General features: G+C 36.8%; 6 protein-coding genes, 2 long non-coding RNA genes and 2 pseudogenes across 14 annotated transcripts; 4 read left to right on the forward strand and 6 right to left on the reverse strand.

The window, feature by feature from the left end:
- Positions 1–721: 721 nt before the first annotated feature.
- Positions 722–3,511, reverse strand: LOC104722059 (S-alkyl-thiohydroximate lyase SUR1-like). Of its 2 annotated transcripts, XM_087472137.1 has the most exons (7): positions 3,073–3,511; positions 2,266–2,605; positions 1,955–2,173; positions 1,573–1,632; positions 1,340–1,495; positions 1,008–1,101; positions 722–899 (listed from the first exon to the last, which is right to left on the reverse strand). In XM_087472137.1, the coding sequence occupies exons 1-7, from the start codon at positions 3,426–3,428 to the stop codon at positions 775–777; spliced, it is 1,350 nt and encodes a 449-aa protein (XP_087328263.1). In that variant the 5' UTR covers positions 3,429–3,511; the 3' UTR covers positions 722–774. The 2 variants fall into 2 exon arrangements, with proteins under 2 accessions (XP_087328263.1, XP_087328262.1); XM_087472136.1 differs by lacking the exons at positions 722–899; positions 1,008–1,101; positions 1,340–1,495 and having other exon boundaries at positions 1,608–2,043; positions 2,141–2,173; positions 3,073–3,509.
- A 1,361-nt stretch (positions 3,512–4,872) lies between these two features.
- Positions 4,873–5,653, forward strand: LOC104722061 (uncharacterized; annotated as a pseudogene). The gene is made up of 2 exons (XR_015571267.1): positions 4,873–5,307; positions 5,514–5,653. The product of XR_015571267.1 is annotated as an uncharacterized LOC104722061 (transcript).
- LOC104722062 (putative protein phosphatase 2C 58) lies at positions 5,568–7,872 on the reverse strand. Of its 2 annotated transcripts, none has more exons than XM_010440162.3 (5): positions 7,378–7,872; positions 6,599–6,847; positions 6,231–6,507; positions 5,997–6,151; positions 5,568–5,909 (listed from the first exon to the last, which is right to left on the reverse strand). In XM_010440162.3, exons 1-5 carry the CDS (start codon positions 7,408–7,410, stop codon positions 5,772–5,774), a joined length of 852 nt encoding a protein of 283 aa, XP_010438464.1. In that variant the 5' UTR covers positions 7,411–7,872; the 3' UTR covers positions 5,568–5,771. The 2 variants fall into 2 exon arrangements, with proteins under 2 accessions (XP_010438464.1, XP_010438465.1); XM_010440163.3 differs by having other exon boundaries at positions 7,247–7,388.
- An 871-nt stretch (positions 7,873–8,743) lies between these two features.
- LOC147933685 (uncharacterized) lies at positions 8,744–9,681 on the reverse strand. Its single transcript, XR_015573198.1, has 2 exons — positions 9,406–9,681; positions 8,744–9,294 (listed from the first exon to the last, which is right to left on the reverse strand). It is a non-coding gene; the product is annotated as an uncharacterized LOC147933685 (long non-coding RNA).
- An 848-nt stretch (positions 9,682–10,529) lies between these two features.
- LOC104722064 (uncharacterized) lies at positions 10,530–11,399 on the reverse strand. The gene is made up of 3 exons (XR_015573136.1): positions 11,155–11,399; positions 10,888–11,051; positions 10,530–10,791 (listed from the first exon to the last, which is right to left on the reverse strand). It is a non-coding gene; the product is annotated as an uncharacterized LOC104722064 (long non-coding RNA).
- Positions 11,400–12,353: 954 nt separating this feature from the next.
- Positions 12,354–13,225, reverse strand: LOC104722065 (uncharacterized). The gene is made up of 3 exons (XM_010440165.2): positions 12,952–13,225; positions 12,701–12,864; positions 12,354–12,572 (listed from the first exon to the last, which is right to left on the reverse strand). Exons 1-3 carry the CDS (start codon positions 13,186–13,188, stop codon positions 12,530–12,532), a joined length of 444 nt encoding a protein of 147 aa, XP_010438467.1. The 5' UTR covers positions 13,189–13,225; the 3' UTR covers positions 12,354–12,529.
- A 245-nt stretch (positions 13,226–13,470) lies between these two features.
- On the forward strand, positions 13,471–15,523 carry LOC104722066 (ADP/ATP translocase 3, mitochondrial). The gene is made up of 4 exons (XM_010440167.2): positions 13,471–13,589; positions 13,966–14,469; positions 14,566–14,937; positions 15,016–15,523. The coding sequence occupies exons 2-4, from the start codon at positions 13,996–13,998 to the stop codon at positions 15,310–15,312; spliced, it is 1,143 nt and encodes a 380-aa protein (XP_010438469.1). The 5' UTR covers positions 13,471–13,589; positions 13,966–13,995; the 3' UTR covers positions 15,313–15,523.
- Positions 15,524–15,727: 204 nt separating this feature from the next.
- On the reverse strand, positions 15,728–22,344 carry LOC104722067 (transmembrane E3 ubiquitin-protein ligase FLY1). 3 transcript variants are annotated; one of them, XM_087472138.1, is made up of 15 exons: positions 21,598–22,344; positions 20,903–20,975; positions 20,642–20,769; positions 20,372–20,548; positions 20,183–20,249; positions 20,019–20,096; positions 19,760–19,917; positions 19,605–19,664; positions 19,416–19,509; positions 18,959–19,126; positions 18,224–18,552; positions 17,944–18,060; positions 17,708–17,860; positions 17,297–17,366; positions 15,728–17,097 (listed from the first exon to the last, which is right to left on the reverse strand). In XM_087472138.1, the coding sequence occupies exons 1-13, from the start codon at positions 21,736–21,738 to the stop codon at positions 17,759–17,761; spliced, it is 1,692 nt and encodes a 563-aa protein (XP_087328264.1). In that variant the 5' UTR covers positions 21,739–22,344; the 3' UTR covers positions 15,728–17,097; positions 17,297–17,366; positions 17,708–17,758. The 3 variants fall into 3 exon arrangements, with proteins under 3 accessions (XP_087328264.1, XP_087328265.1, XP_010438470.1); XM_087472139.1 differs by having other exon boundaries at positions 15,728–17,149; XM_010440168.3 differs by lacking the exon at positions 15,728–17,097 and having other exon boundaries at positions 17,199–17,366.
- LOC104722068 (pollen-specific leucine-rich repeat extensin-like protein 3 pseudogene) lies at positions 15,930–17,293 on the forward strand (annotated as a pseudogene). Its single transcript, XR_015571268.1, has one exon. The product of XR_015571268.1 is annotated as a pollen-specific leucine-rich repeat extensin-like protein 3 pseudogene (transcript).
- Positions 22,345–23,094: 750 nt separating the features above from the next.
- Positions 23,095–24,066, forward strand: LOC104722069 (early nodulin-like protein 3). The gene is made up of 2 exons (XM_010440171.3): positions 23,095–23,362; positions 23,444–24,066. Exons 1-2 carry the CDS (start codon positions 23,176–23,178, stop codon positions 23,878–23,880), a joined length of 624 nt encoding a protein of 207 aa, XP_010438473.2. The 5' UTR covers positions 23,095–23,175; the 3' UTR covers positions 23,881–24,066.
- The last annotated feature ends 468 nt before the right edge of the window (positions 24,067–24,534 follow it).

Consider the following 24,534-nt stretch of genomic DNA (forward strand, 5'->3'; position numbering starts at 1 on the left):
AGAAAAAAAATTATGTGGAATGAAGAAAGATTATTATTGGACAAAAATATTGAGCTGTATTAATCCTTATAATTTGATTGGTTAAGTGTTTTAATTGATGTGTCAACTCCTCTTTCAACTAAAAAGTTGAGGTGTCAACACTAGAGTTAAACACATTCAGTTTTTTTTTATTGTATTGATTTGTAATTTTGGACTTTTTATGTTTTTACATACGATTTATACGAATTAAAGTATTTATTACTAATTCAACGGTTCAACCTTAAAAACTTAGTTGAATGATTTGACATAAACTTCGGTTTACAATTTTGGCAACCAATTTTTTATTTTCTCTTGGAAACGGAAGTTTAGATCGACATAATTACAAAATTTGTAAAATGTTTTGTGAAATCTTTGAAATATTTCTACAGGAATATTGGATATATTTTATATTATGAGATAAGTGTTGGTAAATAAAATAAAAGTTACATGTAAATTTTTTGATACGTTTAGTTTTTTTTTTTTTTTTTTTTTTTTTTTTTTTTTGTTTGATAAACTTGCCACATGTCAAACTTGTATTACAATATTGTATATGACTTATCATTTTTTTTAAGGGTCAAGAGAAAGAAGAAAAGAAAACTAATCTGGATATTCCCAAAACGACGTTCCAACGGTCAAGTAAATCACGCACACAGAAAGCCAAAGTTTCGAACACAATCCAAAAAGTAAACAAATAGAGAAATAGTACAAACATACAGAAAGATAGTGTCTCAGGTTTCGAGAATGATGCTGAGTTTTTTAAGTGAGTTGTGTTTTAATATGGCGAGCATAGAAGCCTTTGAGCCTCATGAAAGCATCTTCTAGCATCGACCTCTCCACTCCGATTGAGAGTCTCACCCAATTCTTTAGTCCTAGTACCTCCCCTGCATTATATTCCAAATCAGCCCATATATATCCCTATACATTTTATATGTATAAAAATTAAAATACCTGAAAATATTGTACAATGTAAATAATATTTTGATTATTACCAGGTAGAAGGACGAGATTCTCCTCTCGGGCCAGCTTCATGCAGAAATCAAAATCATTCGTGATGTCCTCCAAGAGGGATATATCCAATTTTGTCTGTAATATATATAATCTACGTTGGGATCTTATATATGATTTTTTGTTGTTGTACTGTGGTGTGTACGTAACATTCATTACTAGTGATGTTTAGGTTACATAACAAAATATTGGTGTTAGATACTTAAGAAAATCTATTGTAATCGTTTTTCTCTTTTTTTATGCCAAGATTACTCTCTTTGTAATAAAATTAATAGTTTAGAAAAGTGGTAGTATTTTGGTAAAGAGAAATTGGTACCACTAAGTAGGTACACGACTCGGGTTTCTTGGGGCAGGTGAGGCAAGGAATGTCCTTGAGAGCATCGAATGCCAAATCTACGTTTTGACGTAGGATCGAGTTATTCTTTTCGAAGAAATCTTTCTTTGTCTTCTCCAAGATGTTTGGAAGTGCAAACTCCAATTAAACAAGGCAACACATTAGCTTTTGCATTTGTGCACGTGTCATTGATCATTAAGTATCATAAGAAAAACCTGTAGAATTGTCGATGGATCAGGACTTATGTCGACATGTTCCTTGATGGATTGAACGACCTATTGACGAGAAAGTATTGTTTGATGTTCAATTAGACTCACGGCCAGGGCCGGTGTAAAAATGGCAAAAATTATTAGAGTTCCTGTTCAATTTTTTAAAAATGTGTCTTAATTACATATAAATTTTTTTTTGAGAATTTTTTTTGAGCCTTATAATACACTACTTTTTATATTAATTTAAAGTGGTTTAAGTGTGCACACCTTGCACCTCCTTATCGCCGGCACTGCTCACGGCTACAAAATCTTTTACCATGTCCAAATAGGACAATGTTTACTTCTAAGTTCTAATAATTTATGATGATTAAGAGATTGAAAAACCCACCCCAGTTGTTTTGAAAACGTTGTAGGGATCATTCACTGCGATCCAGCCTATTCGCCAGCCGGGAACGAACCATCCCTTGGATATGGACCCTAATGTAATCACAGGAGCAATAGATGAAAATATCCCCATTGGGACAAATTTATTCTCTCCATAAATAGTTTGGTTATAAACTTCATCAGAAATTACCATTATTCCTAGCTTTTTAGACACCTCAGCCACCTACATATAGTTCATAATAAAAACATGAACATAACAGAACTTTTGTTCAAAACATTTAAGTTAATCCTAAGATAGCTTCACCTTTCACGTACCTTCTTTAGATGTTCATATGTATAGACATTTCCACATGGGTTGTGAGGATTAATTATCACCATAGCAATGGTGTTTTCGTCTGCTAAGGCTTCGACGCCTTGAAGATCTATCTCCCAGTCTAAATCTGGAAGGAGACCATACTTACGAATCTCGAGTAGGCTATGGACTGCGTGACTGTTGTAGAGGGGATAGATTAGAGTCGGGAGCAAGATATTGGCCTTGGGTCGGGCTAGGGCATTAAACATTGTCTCTATCCCTTGGCAGCACCCCACCGTTATAAATATATCATCTGATTTCATCTTATGTGGAAGGTCCCGGTTCAGATAATTTGCAACCGCCCTAAGTTTATATAAGCATAGTTACACATGTTACAGCAAATATAATACTTTAATTTTTGTGATATACAATTTTGGAAAATGAAACTATAATTGTTATAAAACATCTAGATTTAATATCTCAAAATTGTAGGTGCGTTGCATGAGCGAGTTCCGTCTAACCGCCTTTTTCAAACACTGGCCTATATTGCGTTTTCTTTCTCTTGCAGGTCCAATTCTAAATTTATTTTAATGTGTTTTTCTAGTTAATATTGTGTTTGGTTCAAAACACTTCAACGTAACATCCAACTAACTATAAAACTAATGTACCTTTTTATCGGATTTTTTTTTTGTTTAAAAACTAAGCACAAAACACAAGGCATATTCATAGCATACTAATAATTAAAGAACTTAGATCAACTTTGTCATACATATAATAATGATGACCTTAAAAGAAAACATTAATTAATGGGCTAGCAACTAATAAATTACCTCCTGGCCGGTAAAATACCGACGCCCGGGGCATAAGAGTCGGCGGCGCCAGACAGTAAGGATTCAACCACCGCCTCCTCGGCATCAGCTGAAGTGCGGAAGCAAGGGTAGACGGAAGGATCGCCGTGGCCCAGAGGCAAAATGGTCTTTTGGACGTCTTTGCTGCAGCAGTCGAATAGCCTAGCAAGGGTACCTTTCATTCCAACACTAGCTGCTTCCTTGGCCGCTTTGTTGCCTTTGAACCTCCAGACGTCGTCGCCACCAATGCCTCCGGTTTCTGTCGTCTTGCGTTCATCGTGTTCCTCTTGGTCCGTTTCAAATGAAGGAAGGAGCAGGTTCATGTGTTCACTCTTCATCGCTGCGACTGCGAGTGAACTTCTTCCTCTTGGTTTGTTTTTTCTTCCGTGAAAGTGGACTCATATATATAGATCAAAACAAGCAAAACAAATTAAAAGAATAAAAAGAACAAAGTGGACTCATATATTGTAATTGTATATGCATGAAACATAAATTAGATTATTGTTTAGATGTATATGAGAATAGATTAACCCGTAACATACATTTACATGATTATTAGTACGTCGTCGTTATCTGTTCATGATATTCGATATGTAACCTGCCATTCTGGCATTCACGAGGTATTTTAACTTTATTCCTCTTTTAGTTATTGGTTCTTTTTTTATTTAACGGGTCTTTAATTATTTTTATTTTTTTGTCAACTGTCTTTAATTATTATTGTTACGAAAACAGACTGTGTGAATGGCTGGCTATCGAGGACTTCCACAGTATATTATTAAATAGATGTGATTTTAAGTTTTTTTTTTTCTTGTTTAGCAAAGATGTTATTTTGTATTTTCTATGCCAAAAAAATATACAAAATCTTTATTGAAAATCTAAGACAAAATCTAACATAATGTTGTATACTATATAGTAGTCAAACTTTTTTAGGATCAAACATGTTACACTTGATGTAAGGACGACACAAGTTTTTTTATGAACAAAATTATTCATTAAAAAAAACTCTTTATTTTATTCTAATATTTTTAAGTTATTGATATAAAAAGTTATTTAACGCATTAGCAAAAACAGAGAATAGAAATTGTAAAAAAATGTGTGAAAAAACGTCTATATTATTTATAAACACTCGAAACAGAAATAAAATAACCATTTTTTTAGAGAATAGTTGACTTTGTAAAAAATGGAACTATTGAAGCTGTACACGAGGAAAACAACTGGATCCACCAAACAGAGTTAATATCTATATGAATATCTCGCCGTAGTAATTAAAGTTAATTAAACAAAGTTGAATAAATTCAACACAAAGAAAACCAAAAAAAAAAAAAAAAAATCAACACAAACTTCGGTATGAACTTATTTTTGTTTTGACTTTTTCTTGTCATATGTAATTTACAATTTCACACATACACTAGCATGTTCAAACGAAATTTATAACACATTGGCACTAGTACAATAATGAATCTAGTTTCAGATTTCCTTTCTGTATATGTTTTGCAGCTAAAAAACAAATCTCATGCATTACTAGATTTTAACTTTGGCCAATCTCATCTCACAACTTGGCCAACTACCAAATTTTTTATTTACGTTGTTGTCTCTACCAAATAGTATCTTAATTCATCAAATTGACCAAAAAATATTAGTTACGAAATTTAGTTGGTCCATGAATACAAGAAACGCTTGAATCACCGTTTTGTTTTTAAGTAGCTCGCACGCGGCCGAAGACCAATTAAAAATCTCTCGCATGCGTTACTAAATTGAACTTTCTGTTTAAGTATTTAAGATAGGGTCACGTTTACGTTTATTAGGTAGATTAGATATAATAAGACCAACCCACACAAAAATAAAACAAAAAACAAAAATATTGGTGCATGGCTAGGATGATGATGAAAGTAGCGTTCGCGATGACGTGCGTTCTGGTTGCAGTCACAAGTGCCGACGCAGCGTACCGTCCTTGGCCTCCGGAGTGCGTAGACGTGGCGAACGTGATGGTGGAGCAGTGCAAAATGTTCTTCGTTCATCAGGAGTCTCCACCCACAGCCGAGTGCTGTCGCTGGTTCAGTAGCCGCCGTAATAACGCGAAGGAGAGGCGAAGGCTTTGCCGGTGTATGGAGTTTTTGACAACAGCCTTCAAAACACTCAGGCCAGACGTTTTGGCTCTCTCTGACCAGTGCCATTTCAGTTCTGGCTTCCCCATGTCTAGAGACCACACATGCACTTGTAAGTTCATTGCTTTGAATCTTTGATCCACCTTAACTTTTTTTTTTCTTTCTCTGTTTTTGGATTGGATTCTTCGGTATGGTTTTAGATGAGCCAAACCAGATCGTTTTGGTGTGATTTTGATTATAATCAAAAGTGAAATGCTTGTTTGCTTTTGTGTCTTAAGGCAACTATATAATTCGTTTATTGTTTCTCTGTTTCGGCAGAGCATGAGAGACTCAAAGATGATGACACGGCCTAGAAGACGGACACTCTTACTATTGTATTTTAAAGTCTGGCGATTTCTTATTTTCATTCGTTTGTGAAGAAAAGCATGCTTACATAATATATTACATCTTCTGGGAAACCTCATTACTGGGTTTTTTTACATACACAGTTCGAGCATATATATATCTCTATCTTGCAAACTCAATGGTAACTATAGACAAAAAAAAAAAAGAGTCTAGAAAAGGAGGAGAAAGGGATTAGTGGAACTTTACAACGATACAGGAGATGTCGTCTTTGCTCTTCTTAGCTATAGCTTCCTCTATTAAGTGCTTTGCAGCTGCATGCGGATCTTTGATACTCTTGATCGCATCAACTGCTTCTTGGTTCGATAATACCTATATCGAACATCATTTTAGAATAAGTATAGGAACTGGCTAACCCACGGTTTGAAGCAGAGCAAGATACTGAGTCATTAGACATACCTTCCAAATACCATCACTGGCGAAAAGGATGAACTCAGTGTGATCATCAATTGCCTGGTGTGTTATGTCCGGTTCTGAGCTCAGATGTATCTTTAAGCTCTTATCTCCAAACGCTCTAGCAACTGCTAACTGTCCATCCACTCGTGGAACATCCCCTGCAACGTTAATCATATATTAACATCTCCCAAAGAGACCGAAAGCGTAACTAGTCACAACAAATTAAGTAGCTTTTACCTGGAATATTTGATACAAAGCCGCCTCGTTTCTCTATCTCTTTTTTCTCCCTACTTGGTTCATGATCGACTGAGAGCTGATGCGCAACGCCATTCTTAGACATCACTGCTCTTGAATCTCCAACATTAGCAACAACTAGCTTTTGACCATCAATTAGAATTCCCGTTACAGCCGTTGATCCGCCTTTACCAAGCTTAAGGGATTGCTGCAATATCACTGCATCTGTCGATCTGTATGCATTCCTTATAGCATTCTCAGTGTCAGTCCAAAAATCCTTCTGAAAGAAAACACAAATAGTGGATCAGTCAGAGTAATTCACAAAGGATTTGCCTTCCAAAGAGATTTCTTGACCAATATTAAAGATTTACCTCTTTTAGAATGTTGTCAAAGAGATTAGTCTGCAAGTATTTGGCCACATCATGACCCAAATGACCATCAAAGATGGCAAACAAACCCAATTCATGGCCTTCAAGTTTCTTGAATTCAGAGACTACATAGTCCTCCATAGGATGGCTAGACTTGCCCTTCACACAGTAAAAACCATGTGTGATGTTCTTCCACATCTTGCTTTTACCTCTTCCCATATCAGGAGCTGATCCGCAGAACCCAGCCTTTAACTAAATATATTCACGCAGCAAAACAACAGAGTTAAATAACACTGCAATCACTCAAGATCCAAAAACACTATTTATATACAGACCCTTCAAACCAAATCAGTGATAAACAGTCAAAAGTTTCTACTCTTAAGTTGTTCATCACACCCATGAAAAAAACCATAAGCACAACAGAGATCTATACACAAATTTCAGAACCACCTCTCAAGTTTGAGTTCTTATCAGTAAAAGCTAACAGGTGTGTCCAATTTCGTCAGATTCATTTATACCCATGAGCAGGAAAAACCAAAAATCATAAATTTCCAAAGGAATCAAACTCGAAACTGCATTCCTTAATCTAACTAACTCACTCACTTAAACCCTTTTTTGTTCCTCAAAGAAAAAGTTTCAAGCTTTGCTTACAGAGAGAGAAATAGCTAACAACACAGAAATTGATTCCAGAGAACACTAGAACGAGATCAGATCAAAGGAGATCTCACAGTTAAATACCATCAAGGAAGAATAAACCAAGCCCATTAAAAGCGTATGTATACCTTTATCTTATGGAGAATATTACTGCTTGCCATCTCTGACTTAAGCCTTGAGACGATTCCTCTGTATCTGTGTGATGAATGAATGACGCAAAAAACAAGATTGGAGAGAGGAAGAAGACTTTGGGTTTATAAATGGTTTTGACTTTTGATGTATAAAGAAATGTGAACTGCTCTCTCTCTCTCTCTCTCTCTCGGTGACTGTTATCGGCTGCTGCGTCCTCCAATGCGGACGCGTTCTCTCCCTACGACTTTTCTTCTTTCCCCCTCCTCTTGTTCATCCCTTTTGCTTATGCTATTTTTTTTTATCATTAATCAAACTTTTAATTGCACCCAACTTTGAGATTATATTATTCTAATGACGTCCAGTTTATCTAATACAAAAGTAAGGTTTAATTTTTTTTTATGGTAAATCATACGTTCATATAATAAAATTACACATTTACATTCTTAATTATTTTTCTAGATATGGTTGGTTATCTAAACAAAAATTCAGACTTAATTAATTCCCAGTTGTCCTTAACTTAATCTTTGTTAATTTGTTTAGTGAAGATGTCCTTTTCCTTTTTATTTTTGTTGCGATTGATTATGCGTCCATTTTGGTTCCTTATTAATTAATGTAGCAAGCAAGTACGTACTACTACCATCCACCACCATATATACTTTTTGTTTACATTTTCTTAATTCTCCATAAATTCTTGTCGGCTCATTCAGTAGATGCACCTTTCAGAGAGTCTTCTTGGCTCCTTCCAAGGTCTTCGTCATCCGTCCAATTTTTTCCACATCTTAGATCGGTTTTTTCATGTCAAGCAATTAATAATGTATTCATTTTTTTTTTAATGAAAAAACAAGCAATTTAGATCATTATTTTAAAACATCAATTATCCCAATATTTGATTCAATTTAGATCATCAAGAGGATAAAAGATCTTACTAACAATCACACACATAAACGAGGGGGGTCAAAGAGTTGGTGATTTGTCTAATCAAGATTTCTTGATTGATATGATCACACTCACATAACATTAGGAATCGAAGAGTTTAGTGATTAGTTTAGTGAGTCACCCCTTTATTGATTGATTTATGAAACATTTATTGTTTATGTTTTAAACATTGTTTTCATACCTATTTCATGTGGCGGATGGGTATTTTATTTTGTTCTTATATCTTCGAGTCAAGCTTTGTCAATATCGACGACTAAAAAGACCAACTTGATTCATAAATTAAATTTGGATATCATATGATGGAAACGTTTATTTTGAGAGAGTTGGTGGTACTGGTAGGTAACATATTAAAGTCGTCATTAGAAAATGGAAGACAAATTTTTTTTTGGTCATTAATTATGAAAAGCAGAACACTGAACACCACTGTTTTCTTTTTATAAGTGGACAATTAATTTATTTAGTTTCAATAGTACTGAATAAATTTACTATCATCTAAATAACATATGAGTATTAGTAGAAAATTGTTAATTGCTCTATTTTTCAGTCGGACAGAAACAGAGAAATTAGAAAAAAAAAAAGGAAGTGAAGATAATGGAATATTGACTGAAGAATCCACAAGAGGCAGAGATGAGAGAACAGAGGAGTTACAAAAATAGATTCAAAAATAGATTTTTTTAAAATATCTCTTTTGTTATTAGATTTTTGATTAAGATATAAATTAAAAACAAAGGTAAGAAAATGCTACAAAACTAGTATAAGATAAAGGAAAGTAATTAAAGATCAAAGAAACTACCATCATTCTTAAAATGGTTAGATAACTATTAAAGATTCCAGCTCAACACATGTGATTCATCTTCAGTTATATTAGGGTCTGGGTTTTGTGCGCAAGGTACACATCTTATTTTCCATATTACCTCTAATTCAGGGCAATCGCACCGTACCCTCGCCTCTTCGTTACCATTTTTCTTCTCCAATCCCTGCAATTACATATAGTAACTTCGGTTATACTGATCCCACTGGTTTAAAGAACCAAGAAATTAGAAAGGAAAAAGAAAAAAGAAAAGGAAGAGAAGAATAATTAAATTTACAGTAATTGGAGACGTAAGTTTGAGGACGTTATTCAAACGGCTCACTCCTCTACAATACTGTGGAGAGGGCTGCATAGGTATTCCCTCGATGAAGCTCTCGAACATGTCCCTGCACTGCTCTTCCTCGCTCATGGAAACCGCGGACGTGATCAGTGTCATAAGCAATAGAGCACGATGCATCTTATATTATTCTCTAACTAAACTGATTACTAGGGCGACTGATGAGTACTAGCCAAGGTATAATTAGATGATACGTGTTCCATCACAAATCTATATATGTATTTTTATTGGTCAATAAGTTTATATGGAAATTATACTATGGTTAGTTTAAAGAAACATGCAATTCTCGTGCTTCCTTCTTTAAGTAATCATGCAATTTGTATAGGTTAATTTGTTAGACCTAACCAACCAGTCTTTATTATTTGTCACAACTTTATTTTTGTAAGTATTGTAGTATAATGCTTTAAAGGTCTCTAAAACTTCTTTAGGTCTGATATTTATGTTATGACTGATGAGGAAAATGCATGATTCTTTAACAGTGTTGCCTGAATTATTTTATCAGGATATAAAGAAGATATATACTGTTGGTTAAATGGGTGACTCAAATATTTCTATTCACTGCTAAATCAGGTAAGAGCCGGATTCGGATGTTACAAGTAATGACGAATTATTTTAAGCAATATTGAATAACTTTAAGATTAAATTATAAATTTGTAAACTCATAGTAGTTTTCTAAAACGGATAATGCGGCCGGGTACCTCGGATAATTGACTTAACATTTTTTTTTAACTTTTTCAGAACTTCAAAATTTTGTGAATGAGTCATTGAGCCTATTACACAAAAGTGCAGTCAAAATATGTATTTTGGTTTAATCTCTCATTGTTAGAGACCTCTATGAGCTTATTCATAATTGACCTTAAATTTTAGAAATATTAACGTCAGAAAATATTAAGACGCTTTCTAAACCGACGGCGATCACTTTATACTTTCGTTATGTTATACTACTAGTCTACTATATTTAAGTGTCCACGTTTCTATTCTTATCCATATTTGGGATGACTGTAATCGTCCTTTTGGCTATGTAAGTGTAGAAACGTTGCGAGAGCAAGAAATTTGGTCAATCGTTAAAGCAATTTATGGTTTTGTTTCTTAATGGACAATGCCCACTTTTTTCCATAACAACGGTTGTGTAATCACTTACGGAAATTAATTTCTATTTACTTGTGTTACAGTAGCTAGGCGCCATTACAATAAACTCAAGTACATATCCTTGCAAGGCTTCCCATTCCAATATTCATACACACACACATATATATACATATATATATATATGTATATCCTTGCAATTAATTTAATCTTTCAGCGTCGAGATTCTTGGCACTTAACCTGTAACAAAAAAAAACCCAGTTAATTTGCTCATTTATGCATAGGAAAAGACTACACCAAGCAATAAAAAAATGTAGGGAGGAGAATGAAAATAACCGAGAACAGTCCATAGCAACGGAGATGGGAAAGCTGAGAGTAAGAGAACAACGGAGGGGAAGGTTACTAATGGCGTTGGGGAGAAAAGGAAGGTGATTTGCATTTGCCATTATCTCTATGCACACACACACTCTCTCTACCTCTCTGTGCTCCTCTCTCGATCCCTATATTATTCATTAGAAATAATTAATAATAATTCATTTGCGGTGAAACCGTGAAAGAAGTAACCAAAATCGAAGAATCGAGATAGAGAGTAATATATATAACTGGAGGGGTTATCTTGACGCCGTGGTTCAAGTGGCTCACGCCTCTGCAGCATTCTGGAGAAGGTTGCTGGAACACTCCCTCGACGAACCCCATGCACGGCATGAACCTCACGAACACGTCCCTGCACAGCTCCATCGGATTAGTGTCCTGAGAAACGGCGGTTTTCGTAAGAACCAAGAACGGTACGATCAGTATGGTACGATCAATCGTCATCGATCTTTTTGACTGGATACACTAGCGACGATGAGATGATTTCTGTGCGATCGCTCTATTTATATATAGTAGTTTAGTACTAATCAATTTTTTTAGTTTCATGAACTCATGTACTTCTCATGCTTCCTTCTTACTCGGATTAATTCCAGTTGATGAGTTCTCTTTCAGTTTTCTTGAATCTTTTGAAATAATTCATAATTTTTTATATATTTATATACATATATATGTTTAACATTCTATGTATATCTTAAGGTAATTAGTAGGTTATAATTGCATGTAATTCGGGTTTATTTATATTGCATTCCATGTGTGAAATGTGTGAGGTGTCTTGTCATCTAATACATGCATGAGCCGATATCATTGCCTATAATCTGGTATCATCAGGACAATTTTTTACTAGTTTTGGATCACAAATTCGAACCACATCACCTTGATTGTCTATAAATTCTTGTCCGTATGAAAAGGAGAAAAAGATATAGCAACCTTATTAACAAGTAGTCTTTACTATCTTATAGATTCAAAACTAAAAATTCATAATTAAAATGTACATTCAGCTCCAACCTTATTAACAACCCAATTTATAGTTTTACTAATTAAAATGTACATTCAGTTTTAAGTTCATTCAATAAATAAATAATTTTGGGTCTTTAGCGTTGCGCTGTGAGTGGATATATTACCGTCAATACTCTATAAGAAAGAACTCTAATAATATCACCTCCTCTTCGTAAAAACCTCACTATATATGTTCTAATATATTTGCCATTTAAAAAATTTCTTTGTTTAAAGAATAACTTATGTGTCGATGATGACTTTTCTATTCGGCTACTCATGTCCCATAATCGGTTAAGAAATGACCAAGTGCGAGAAATTTGGTTGTTAACACTTCAGTTTAATTACGATACAGTTGCTTAATTAATGGACAAAACTCTCTTTCAATGGTTAATCAGGATATGGTAATTAATAATTAAGAAGTAGAAGCCAGTTGATGAATGTAATGCACGTATACACACAATCACTAATTATTAAAGAAAACTGTATTTGCTTTTGTGACGTAGTCACTAATACAATACACTCTTATACTGTATATAACTTTTAACTATATTGCTGCTGCATGCTACAAGTCTTCCCTTAACAATATTCATACATGTATATATCTTGGTAGTTAATTTGAGATTTCAGCGTCGAGAACCTTCGTGTTTCTAAACCTGTAACAATAGAAGTATCAGTTAATTAGTTCATACATCGAGAAGAAATGTAACAAAATGTCATTTTTTTCTCCCAAAAAGACTAAAAAACTAAGCAAAAAAGAAGAAGAGAGGAGAATGGAAATAACTGAGAACAGTCCATAGCAATGGAGATGGGAAAGCTGAGAGTAAGAGAACAACGGAGGGGAAGGTTGCTAATGGCGCTGGGGAGAAAAGGAAGATGATTTGCATTTGCCATTATCTCTATGCATGCACACACTCTCCCTGTCTCTCTATTCCCATGTATTGTTCCCTACGTTATTCATTAGAAGTACTTAATTAATGGTGAAAGAAGAAACTGATCGTAATCGAAGAATCGAGAAAGGGAGAGAGTAAATACTGGAGCCGTGAACCTGACGACGTTGTTCAAGTGGCTCACGCCTCTGCAGCAATCTGGAGAAGGTTGCCGGTATATTCCCTCAACGAAGCCCATGCACGGGGAGAAACTCACGAACACGTCCCTGCAAGGCTCTATCGGCGGAGGGGGGTCCATTGGATCATTGTCCTCCACGGAAACGGCTGTCTTCATTAGGACCAAGAACGGCGCCATGACTAATATGGCTCGATGTATCTTCATATTGATCTGTTTAACTGAGTACACTAGCGAAGATGAGATGATTTGTGTGAGATCACACTATATATAGTACTAGCTAGTACTAACCAAATTTGTTTATTTTAATGAACTCATGTATTTCTCATGCTCCCCTTCTTACTCGGATTAAATTTTGGGTTAAATGAAGATAAAATCTAATAAAAATTAGGATAATGTAAAAAATAATCGTGACGTCTTGGGTCCCTTAGATTGGGCCCAGAAAGAAACGGGTCAAAGGAGTCCAGTAGCATTTTCGTAATGCTAGATAAATATATGTCCTTTTTCGTCTTTTTGCAGTTAGGACCAGAAACATGTAGAACCCCTCATCTCTCCTCTCGCCTCTTTCAAGAGCTCTGTCTCGTTTAAGCTCCGGAGATTAACCTTCGGTAAGCTCTCTCGACTCCAAAAAAATTCTAGGTTTATCATTGATGATTCTATTACTTCTCTCTCTGTTTTATTTCTCTGCTTCTCGTGAAAAATTATGCTTCTTTATGCTACCTCGTTGCTTTAATCTTTAGAAATGGAGGATTTCATTTGAGCTGCTACTAGCTTTTTAGTTGTGCTGATACTTGTGAAGTATGTCGCATTGTAGTTGATAGATTGTAATGGTGGCTTTCTAAAAAAGTTAACTAGGATATGGCTTCTTTGTTTTTGCTCCATTTTTTTTGGTTATGATCATTGTCTTGAAGCATGTACAAGTATAGAAATGTCGAGAAAGCAAGAATCTTTGGTGTTTAATTTGTTGTCTTTGTTGCTTTTCAGATCACTTGTTACTGAGTTTTACTAAAAACAATGGATGGATCAAAGCATCCATCGGCTTTTCAGAAGTTTCATGGTCAACCTTACTTGATAAGTAGGCTTTCGCCGAGTGTGCAAGCTCGTGAGTACGGCGTCTCTGATGCTTATGTCAATGGAGGTTTGCATAGTCTATTGCAGTCGACTAACCAAGGCGTTGGCTCTTCTCTTCTACCACATGGTTCATTGCCTGTTGTATCTGTTCAAGCCCCTAGTGAGAAAACTGGCACTGGTTTCTTGATCGATTTCCTTATGGGAGGGGTCTCGGCTGCTGTTTCAAAGACGGCAGCAGCGCCTATAGAACGTGTGAAACTCTTGATTCAGAATCAAGATGAAATGATCAAAGCTGGCCGTCTCTCTGAGCCATACAAAGGAATCAGTGATTGTTTCTGCCGGACAGTCAAAGACGAAGGAATGGTTGCTCTTTGGAGAGGAAACACTGCCAATGTTATCAGATACTTCCCCACTCAGGTTAGCTTTTGCTTCTTCTTCTTCTTCTTCTTCGGCGTGGTATTACTGATATAGATGTTGAGATGGGTGTGTTAAGCATAGATTTCTGTTTTGCAGGCTTTAAACTTTGCGTTCAAAGATTACTTCAAGAGGCTGTTCAACTTCAAGAAAGACAAAGAAGGCTACTGGAAGTGGTTTGCTGGGAACCTGGCGTCTGGTGGTGCAGCTGGTGCGTCATCTCTGCTATTTGTGTACTCTTTGGATTACGCTCGTACCCGTTTGGCCAATGATGCCAAGGCGGCCAAGAAAGGTGGTCAGCGGCAGTTTAATGGCATGATCGATGTGTACAAGAAGACTATAACCTCTGATGGCATTGTAGGACTTTACCGTGGTTTCAACATCTCATGTGTTGGAATTATAGTGTACCGTGGGCTTTACTTTGGATTGTATGATTCCTTGAAGCCTGTGGTTCTAGTCGATGGTCTCCAGGTACTAAACAAAGAAAACTCTTCACTTCAACATATTGAGTCCTCTGTTGCAGTTTACTCATTGCTCTAAGCTGTGCAGGATAGCTTTCTTGCGAGTTTCTTGCTGGGATGGGGAATCACCATTGGAGCTGGACTGGCGTCTTACCCAATCGACACAGTGCGTAGAAGAATGATGATGACATCAGGTGAAGCAGTGAAGTACAAGAGCTCTCTTCAGGCCTTCTCTCAGATAGTCAAGAACGAAGGGGCCAAGTCACTTTTCAAAGGTGCAGGTGCCAACATCCTCCGTGCTGTTGCTGGGGCTGGTGTGCTCGCCGGCTATGACAAGCTCCAGCTCATTGTGTTGGGCAAGAAGTATGGCTCTGGTGGTGGCTAAGCGATGAAGATGATGAAAGAAAAGCCCTTAAGGTCTATCAGTGAATAAGTCTGTGTTCCTATAAATGTTGCTTTAAGAATTCTGAATGAGTCGACTCTGTGTGCAGTCGTGGTGTATGTGTAAAGTCGTGCCCCTTTGGCCTTAGTCTTAGTGTAGTTCTGTTAACTTTTCTTGACAAAAGAATAATACAAAGAAAAACCTGTTTTTGTTATCAGTTTGATTGACACAGACACAGTTCGTAAATAAAGTAAAACCTGTTTTTGTTATCAGTTTGATTGCGAACAGTGTTCACTGAACACGTCCATGCTAAGAGATCCGAAGAATTTAAATGTAAGGTTATCCCTAAAGTTTGTATAATTCAGATAGGCTTTTCTTGGGTTGTAAGCGAATGAGTGATCTAAGTCCAACACTAAGATTTGGTCTTGAAAGGTGTCAATTTCAGATCGCACTTCAAACCACTTCAGATAGCTACAAGTAAGGAGGTGAGTCCTTTTCCTTGATCTTATACCACCACTAGATTCATCCTCTGCAATAATTACTCTAAAGAATGAAACATAAAAATGTCTGTCTATATAAACCAACATACTTAAAACGAAGGATCTATAACTTGTCTTTCAATGGCTCTCTCTCTAACATTTCACGTCCTTATCTCAGTTCTTGTTCATCTATCTGTAGTATCAACTGCAAAGCATAGCCATCACCACCACGCAAGTCACACTCTTCACCCACATACCCCAAGCCCTAACCAGCAGCTTCAGCAAGCGTATCATGCACTTCAAGCATGGAAGAAGGTCATCTATTCCGACCCAAAGAACTTAACTGCTGACTGGGTTGGTCCTTCAGTCTGCAGCTACACTGGCATCTTCTGTGCCCCATCCCCTTCCGATCCAAACACTCTAGTTGTTGCCGGAATAGATCTCAATCACGGTGACATCGCTGGTTTCCTGCCTGAAGCCATTGGCCTTCTGTCTGACCTTGCTCTCATCCATCTCAATAGCAATCGCTTCTGCGGCATCCTTCCTAGTTCGTTGGCCAATCTATCGTTACTCTATGAGCTTGACCTCAGCAACAACCGCTTTGTAGGTCCTTTTCCAGATGTCGTCCTTTCACTCCCTTCTCTAAAGTACCTTGACCTTCGTTACAATGAGTTTGAAGGCCCCTTGCCTCCAAAACTCTTCAGCAATCCCCTTGACGCCATTTTTGTGAACAACAACCGGTTAACAAGCCTCATTCCTCGAGATTTCGCTGGAACAACCGCCTCTGTTGTCGTCTTTGCCAATAATGATTTTAGTGGTTGTCTACCTCCAACAATAGCCCGCTTTGCAGATACCTTGGAAGAGCTTCTCCTAATAAACTCAAGCTTATCTGGGTGTCTACCCCCTGAAGTCGGGTATCTCTACAAGTTAAGAGTCCTGGACGTGAGCTACAACAGTTTAGTTGGTCCTGTACCTTACAGTCTCGCTGGGCTAGGCCATCTAGAGCAGCTGAATCTGGAACACAACATGTTCACTGGCACTGTCCCTCTTGGAGTCTGCGTTTTGCCCAGTCTACTGAACCTTACTTTCTCTTACAACTATATCAGTGAAGAAGAAGGCATCTGCAAGAACCTGACTTCTAGAGGAATAGCCGTCGATGATCGCTACAACTGTCTGCCTGACAAACCGCTTCAGTGGAGCCAAAAAGTATGTGATGCTGTACTTGACCACCCCATAGACTGCTATGACCACGAATGCTCAGCCATGGCTCCTCTGGTTGCTCCATCTACCGCAGGACCTTCCATTGCTCCTGGTCCATCTGACACATAAGGATTCGCTTGTATGCGCACAATGACAAGATGCTATGTATGCAAAGAAGATGAAAGAACAAGAAATGTGTGAAAGATTTGGTTGTGGGGTGAAAAAATATGCACTAAGATTGTAACATTATACAATTATACAGAACACAAAGTCTATCCGCGGTATCTAGCCGCAGTTACAGATTCCACCTTTGCTCTATTTTCATCTAAAAATCTTCTAAACCTCTCCAAGGACCTGAAATTAGAAAACCAGCTCCACCTGTTTCAGAGTCAAATTTTGCAGCAGTTAACTTGGTGATTTTGAGGAAACTCACACTCTAGGAATGTTTGACAAATTATTTCCGACAAAACAGGAACCAAGAAACCTGGAAAACACTAAAATAAAAGCATGATTCCTCATAGGCCAACCATTTACAGAGCCTGAATTTTTTCATTCCGAGTTCTCATTCATAAAATCACATTCAGGTTTGTTAACAATAAGTTTCCTTCAGACAGAACCAAAACACAATCTATATACCTAATAAGCAAAGAAACCAGTACTAAGAATTGAAAAAGATAAAAAAAAAAACTCCGGTTAGGAAGTTCAGTTTGAGTTGTTACCCGCAATAAACTGAGTGAAGCAGGTACATCCTAACAAACCGAAAACATCCTCTATGCTGGAGGAAGAGAACGCCGACAAGTTGGGCACTCCATTTTTATATCCATCCATCTCTGTAAGCAGCCCGAGTGGAAGAAATGTTCACATGGAGTTACCTGTTCTCAGAACAAACACGCGAATGATTATGTCTGTTAGGGGAAAAGATGTAGTCATTAGAAGCCAAAAGAAACTGCTGTACCATGCAATCATTGGTATGCTGTCTGAGATCAATAGCGGTCATGCAGATAACACAATCAGTGTTGCGACTTACGTCCCGATTAAACCTTCGATGGTAGTTGTATTTCTCTGGTAGCATCTGAGTGTAGGCGTAAACGATAACGAAAGAGATTAGCTGTAGGCAGAAACAACTTAACAAATAGGAAAGAGACCTAAAATATCCAAGTTAATTAGAAACCGTAGTGTGAACCTATATAATGAACGTTCCATATGTAGTTTACATGGAAAAAGAACAAACTAACCTGACGGGGAACAAAGCAACGTGAACCAAAATAATGCTGAAGAAGAAGAACGACAGCTTGCAACCCCATGAATATGCACAAGCATACGCACCAGAACTTGTTGGGATCTACACGCATGAAGTTGTGTGGGCATCCAAAAACATATAACGGTATAGCTAACCGTGTAGCTGTCATACCCAAGATGTAATAAGGATGCAGAGGCTTTCTTGAATCCCGGATGACATTGGCAACTATCTGTGGTATCCAAAACGAGTACATGAGAAGGAGAATCGGCTGCATGTAGTTGTGGAACTGGTACATTATCAAAATGCCTCCAAGAAGGATCCCATCTGTTATAATAATGAAACATTAGCGTTAACATCTGAATTGCGTCAAAGATTCAGCTAAATGAAAACAAAAGTCACATAAATGGTGAGAAAGTTTAGCACACAAGATTCAATGCAGATAATAGTCATTAGATTCAAGTTAACTTACATTAGCAAGTGAGTGTAACCAAGCAGGTATAATTAGGAAATTTTGAGGAGACAAGTAGTACCATTTTTTCCCTACCAAAGTTAGAATAGAGTTTCCTAAAATGCAATTTTCTTATCAGGAGATTATATTTTTCTGTGTTAGATGTTTGAAAGAAAGAGGAGAAGAGAATCAAGCAGTCATATGACTCATATCATAAAAGTGCAGGAAGACAAGAGTTTGGAGCTTGAATTGATAACAAAGACCAAATAAGGAAGTACTCACAGAAACGGCTGTAGAGAAAGGACAGTTCTCGCCTCATTGTTTCCCAACCCTCACCGCTGTTGGAAGGACGGGTTGCTTTCCATATCGCCAGAAGATATCTCATCTCAAAAATCGAAAAGACTACGAATTTGAAGAACGCAGCGGTTGCAAATGCATTAAACAGAGATTCTGCATGAGAAAAACATATATCACAATGTCAACTAGCATACGAGCCAGTCATACAGTAATAGAAATTCCAACACAATGTATGCGTAATTTATCAAACAGATGCATTAGCAACAAAGAATATTATCAAAATGCAGGGGAAATACACAGTAAAAAAAAAGCTATCAAAAGCATTAAAAAAATATCACTGCATTAAACGCCAAACATGTTACATGAAAAATGAAGTCATATATTAGCTTTTAAAAACATGGCATCCTTCAACGCATGAGTACAGTTATAAAGATATACATACCGACTAATATACCCGCCGTGAGATGTAAAAGGCACAAATAAGCATCCATGATCGCTTGTTGCCCAATCATCACAATAGATACCTTGGCAGCACCCTTGAATACACAAGAACTTCCGGAAGTTAGTTTTTTTAATTCATTCTGTACAAGAATAACAATGTCAGACGATCTGGTTTACATAAGTATCTTACAGATTGTGTGTTACCGTGCTCCATTTGTCGGATTAACAAAAGAACCTGGAGGAAAGAGACCTAAATGCAATAGAAAGTTAAGGAACACGCTAAAATTGCACAAGCTCTCAGCATTATCTTATGAAAGGGTAAACGACTATTTAAGTAAAGGATACAAAAGTAACCATCAGTGTATAGTTCACAGCTTTGTTATAGTAGACTTCGACGTTTACAGAAGTTGCATTCAGTAACAAAGCCGAGAAACAATCTCCGTCATCGCCTACCCCAGGACTTTCCATCAATCCTTCCATGTGATAATAATTTTTGTCTCCATCTACCAAATTATGGAAAAACCCCTCGACATAAGACTAAATATGACTAAGGAGACAAAGAATACGCCAGGATCAAGTCGATGTTTAAAGTTAGAATGCATACTATTTTCACTAGAAGCCACGCGAGATACTTGAGCTGCTATTTCGATATTACAGTGCTTCTCCATTTTATTTACTGGAGCTGAAGTACAAGAGAATTGAAGCTCAGAGTCGCTGAAAAGTAAACCAGAAGGGGGGGGGGGGGGGGGGAAGTAGGATACTGCTTACAAATTTTGCGTCTCAGTAATCTGTCTCTTGGAGATTCTTGAAACACTTGAGAAGAGAAAATTCCTAGCTGTCCAACAGCAGAAAGTCGACACTAGTAAGCTCTTGGAACATTTTAACACATCAAACCAGCCATCACAAGAAAAGCACTATCATTGCCTAACTGGGTCGAACTAGAGTTTTATGAATTACCAGATGGTAGGGATTTGAGAGAAGATTATTGTCTTCTAGCCCTGAGTCACTCTCCTTGCCGCTATTAGCCACAAGGCGGAGTTGTCTAAAGGGCCATATATATACACCTTCGAGATTTATTTGGGCACCACCCACATTTTGTTCATTGTCAAATACGTCATGGAAAACAACAACACCCTGTTGCATTAACTTTGTTAGAACCTCAAATATTGCATGCCACAAGATCACGGGAGATCGCAAATTACAGGCTTTAGAAGCTGAACTGTTCACCTGAACATAATGCACACCAGTTATCTTTGTTGGAACTGCCACTAACTCAACCACAGAATTACCATTTTCTTTTTGAAAGTCTTGCAGCTTTGAAGAGCTATTTACGGAATTCAGAAACTTCCAAGTTCCTGAAAAATACCCACAATAGACCTTTACACATTCCATAAGGACTCTAAAACATAAAGCAATAGACATATACCCACAACACGGTAGACAATCCTGAAGTGGCAAGAAGTAGAAAATGAAGGACATGCAACAGACCTCTATATGTTCCTGTTATATTCCACGCAGAAAACGGTCCTACTTCAGCTTCTTGTTTTCTACCAAAGAGCCACTGCAAGTTCATGAAAACCTCACAAATAAAACCATTACCCAAACATTACCTCGTGTACTCTGAAGTACTAATATCTTGTTCACTTTGCACAGTCTGCTAAAATTCACTAGCAATACAAACCCAAAACTGCAAATGTCATCCTAGATTCCCCACTACCAATGATTCTACGTCTGCAACACTTAACCAGCCTCTACCCTTAAACTCCATTATGGGTCTCATCTCACCACACTATCGAAAGATTCACCAGCAGAACAAAGCTTGGATACTAATGGGCTAAATCAAGCTAAGATTAGATAACATAATTATTTCCAGCTTACTCAATCAAATCAAAAGATGATTTTCATTCAATATGGTCAATGTCCTAATATCATTTTACTCTGATCAGCTCAATTTTGCTAGAAAAAAAAACAAAGAAGATAATCTCAAACTTAGAAGATTCATCAATTAGGACCAATCATTCAGCAAATCATGAGCAGAAACAAAGTCAATGAACACACATGTGACAACAAACTAGTCAGACTTGCTAACTAAATTATAAACTTTGTTTCTGGGAAACATCCGGATGACCTAAAGGAACAAACTTTTTGAGCAATCATCAATGAAAAAAAAAGAAAACACAAACCTCGTCGCTCCATGATCGAGTTTTCTCCCTAATGGGTCTCAATCCATCCGCTTGTTGCGAAATCGCCGTCAACCAAATCAATAAACAGAAGAGAACCTGACACTCGAACCCTAATCCCAAAACCTCCCGCTTCTTCTTCATATCACTCAAAAAATCCTTTCTTTATGACTTAACCACCCAATATCAAAAGATACGACTGGATCAGAACTGATTCGAGTCTCGCTCCAAAACCCACATCACTGAAGAAAATAACCCATTTTTAGGTCACAGAAGCAAGCACAGAGAAGAGAGATGAAGTCAAAACAAAAGGCAGCATAAGATTGGTGCGCTGTATCAGACAAGCAGATACAAAGATGTTTACAGATAAACAACAACAGCCTTGAGAGATTTTGTAATACTAATTATTATAAAACTTAAAATAAAAACTCCAAATTGAAATTAGAAATTTGTTTCTGCGGTCGTTGAAGCTTCTCAATCAACGTACTCTCTCTCTCTCTCTCAATAACTCATTTGTTGAACAAGTCGAAACCTTTTTCTTTCTTTCTGTTTTTTTTCTCTGATTTGTTTTAAGTTTTTTACTTTATTTAAGTTTTTTTTTGCTTCTGTTAAAAGACGAAGAAGGTTCAATGTTTTTAATTTTAATAGATAAAAGATGTTAGTTGAAGTTTCATATTCTCTCAGGTCCTTCTTTCTTTACGCCTTGAAACATCTTGTTTCCCTAAACATAAAAAAGAAGACTAGAATACCAAAATTTACGTTTTTCTCTAGATTAAAACATTAGTAGAAAAAATTAATTATGATCACTTTAGGAACATTTTATTAATTAGATCCTTGACCCTGTTAAGATTCTTAATACCAATTATAGAAAGTAAAATTCTTCTAATATTGTCCAACTAGTTCAGCTTTAAAGGTAGAGAGGAGAGAAAGTGTGTAAAAATTACCAATTTCTCTAATTAGGAGAAAGGATATTTATGCACACAACTATAATCTAATAATAGAGGATTAAAATGATTATCCTACTACTAGTTGGGCTTCAATAGTAGACGCAAAAAAAAGTGTAAAGCCTTTCTTACAATATTAAACTCAAATCTATTTGAAAAAAGCCCACTAAAACTTAATAAATATTGTATTATTGGGTGTTTATATATTACTTTTTTTTATATATACAGAGTAGAACAAATATGTAACGTAAGTTTGAATAATAAATATCATAAATAATAAAGGATTTCAGTTTTTTAATATAGATGGCTAAAGAATTATAAAGATCTGAGTGAAAAATTGGTTGTTTGTGAGAAAGAACGTGAAAAATTAAAGTTAGATAGCCGTTAAGTCCATTGCATGTCGAGACGTGTAAAGAAAGAAGAGATGAGAGAAAAAAATGAAACGCGTCAAATTAATTTGCATTTTTCTAGGTAATTGATGCACTACACTGCCAAAAGCTTGACCTAACGGCTACATCTTCTTTACTTTCACCATAAATAAGCACCTCTCTTCTTGAGGTTGCAAATAAACACAAACAATTATAGTGAGATAAGCTTCTAATTAAGAGAGAGAGTTGATAAGAGTTTTGGATCAGAGATGGGTTTGGTCAGGAGGTTCGACTTTGATTTTTACTTGATCATTGTGATGTTGATGGGTTTGGGGTTTACGATGTCAAATGGGTACAAGTTCTATGTTGGTGGGAGGGATGGTTGGGTCCTTACTCCTTCCGAGGATTATTCTCTTTGGTCTCACCGAAACCGGTTTCAAGTCAACGACACTCTTCGTAAGTCTTTCTCCTCTTCTCTTCCATATAGACAATGTGTCAATATATACTAATGGAAAAATAATTTTGATTTATACAAAGATTTTAAGTACGCGAAGGGAAAAGAATCAGTGTTGGAGGTGAGTGAACAAGAGTACAACACATGCAACACGACTCATCCATTGACTTCCCTCTCAGACGGAGACTCTCTCTTTCTACTTAGCCACTCAGGTTCCTTCTTTTTCATCAGTGGCAACTCTCAGAACTGTCTCAAAGGCCAGAAACTAGCCGTCAAGGTCATGTCCACCGTCCATCACAGCCACTCTCCTCGTCATACCTCTCCCTCCCCGTCTCCGTCACCTTCACTGTCTACAGTCCATCAGGGTTTGTCCTCGCCGGGGCCTTCTCCAGGACTGGAACCATCATCTGATTCACACACTCATGCTCCGGCTCCAGGGCCAGCGTTGGCTCACAATTCGGCCGGTTTGTTTGGTCCGGGGGTGGTGGTTTTTGTGCTTATGATAAGTTCTATGTTTTAGGGGTTTTTAAATTGTCCTGGTCATTAAATTTGTGAGAGTATTCCCTCTACAGTTGAGTTTCATATTTATCTGCCTGTTTTGTTGTTAGTATGTTTGAAGCATATGTAACCATTTTTAATGGGTTTCCCCTGTCTCGTAATTTGTTCTTGCTCAAGAGAATTTTTAAATAGAGCTTTTGTATACTTAGATGCGATTTTTTTTTTCTTTTATGTTTTAATTATGATCATGCAAAACTTCTTCACATACTAAAATCTTGTACGTTGAAACGTAGTTTTGTATATGTAAGAAATGAAATAATTCTTATCCGGCCCGCTTAATTATGCGAGTTACATGCTATATCAATCCAGCAGTGAGCGACAAAGTTCAGTGCTATTCTTAGTGAACGATTGAGATATGATCAAATCTTTTTAATTACAAACAAAAAATTAAGCAAACTCTAGAAAACATTGAATAAGTTATGGAGTAAATAACCCAATTGAAACCAATTTTAATTAATAATCATTTTCTTTACTCGATCTCGATGATAAATTACATAGAGCTCTTGATTATCGCTGTGATCATCCCGGTAGCTGCAGCTCCGGTGCAGGTGAGAGCTAAGAAAGTGAGCTGCGACTCAGAGATTTGCATCGACGGTGGGGACGAGAAGAGAACAAT

This window comes from Camelina sativa, chromosome 11, assembly GCF_030686135.1.
Source record: "Camelina sativa cultivar CO46 ecotype springtype chromosome 11, ASM3068613v1".
Classification (NCBI taxonomy): Eukaryota; Viridiplantae; Streptophyta; class Magnoliopsida; order Brassicales; family Brassicaceae; genus Camelina; species Camelina sativa.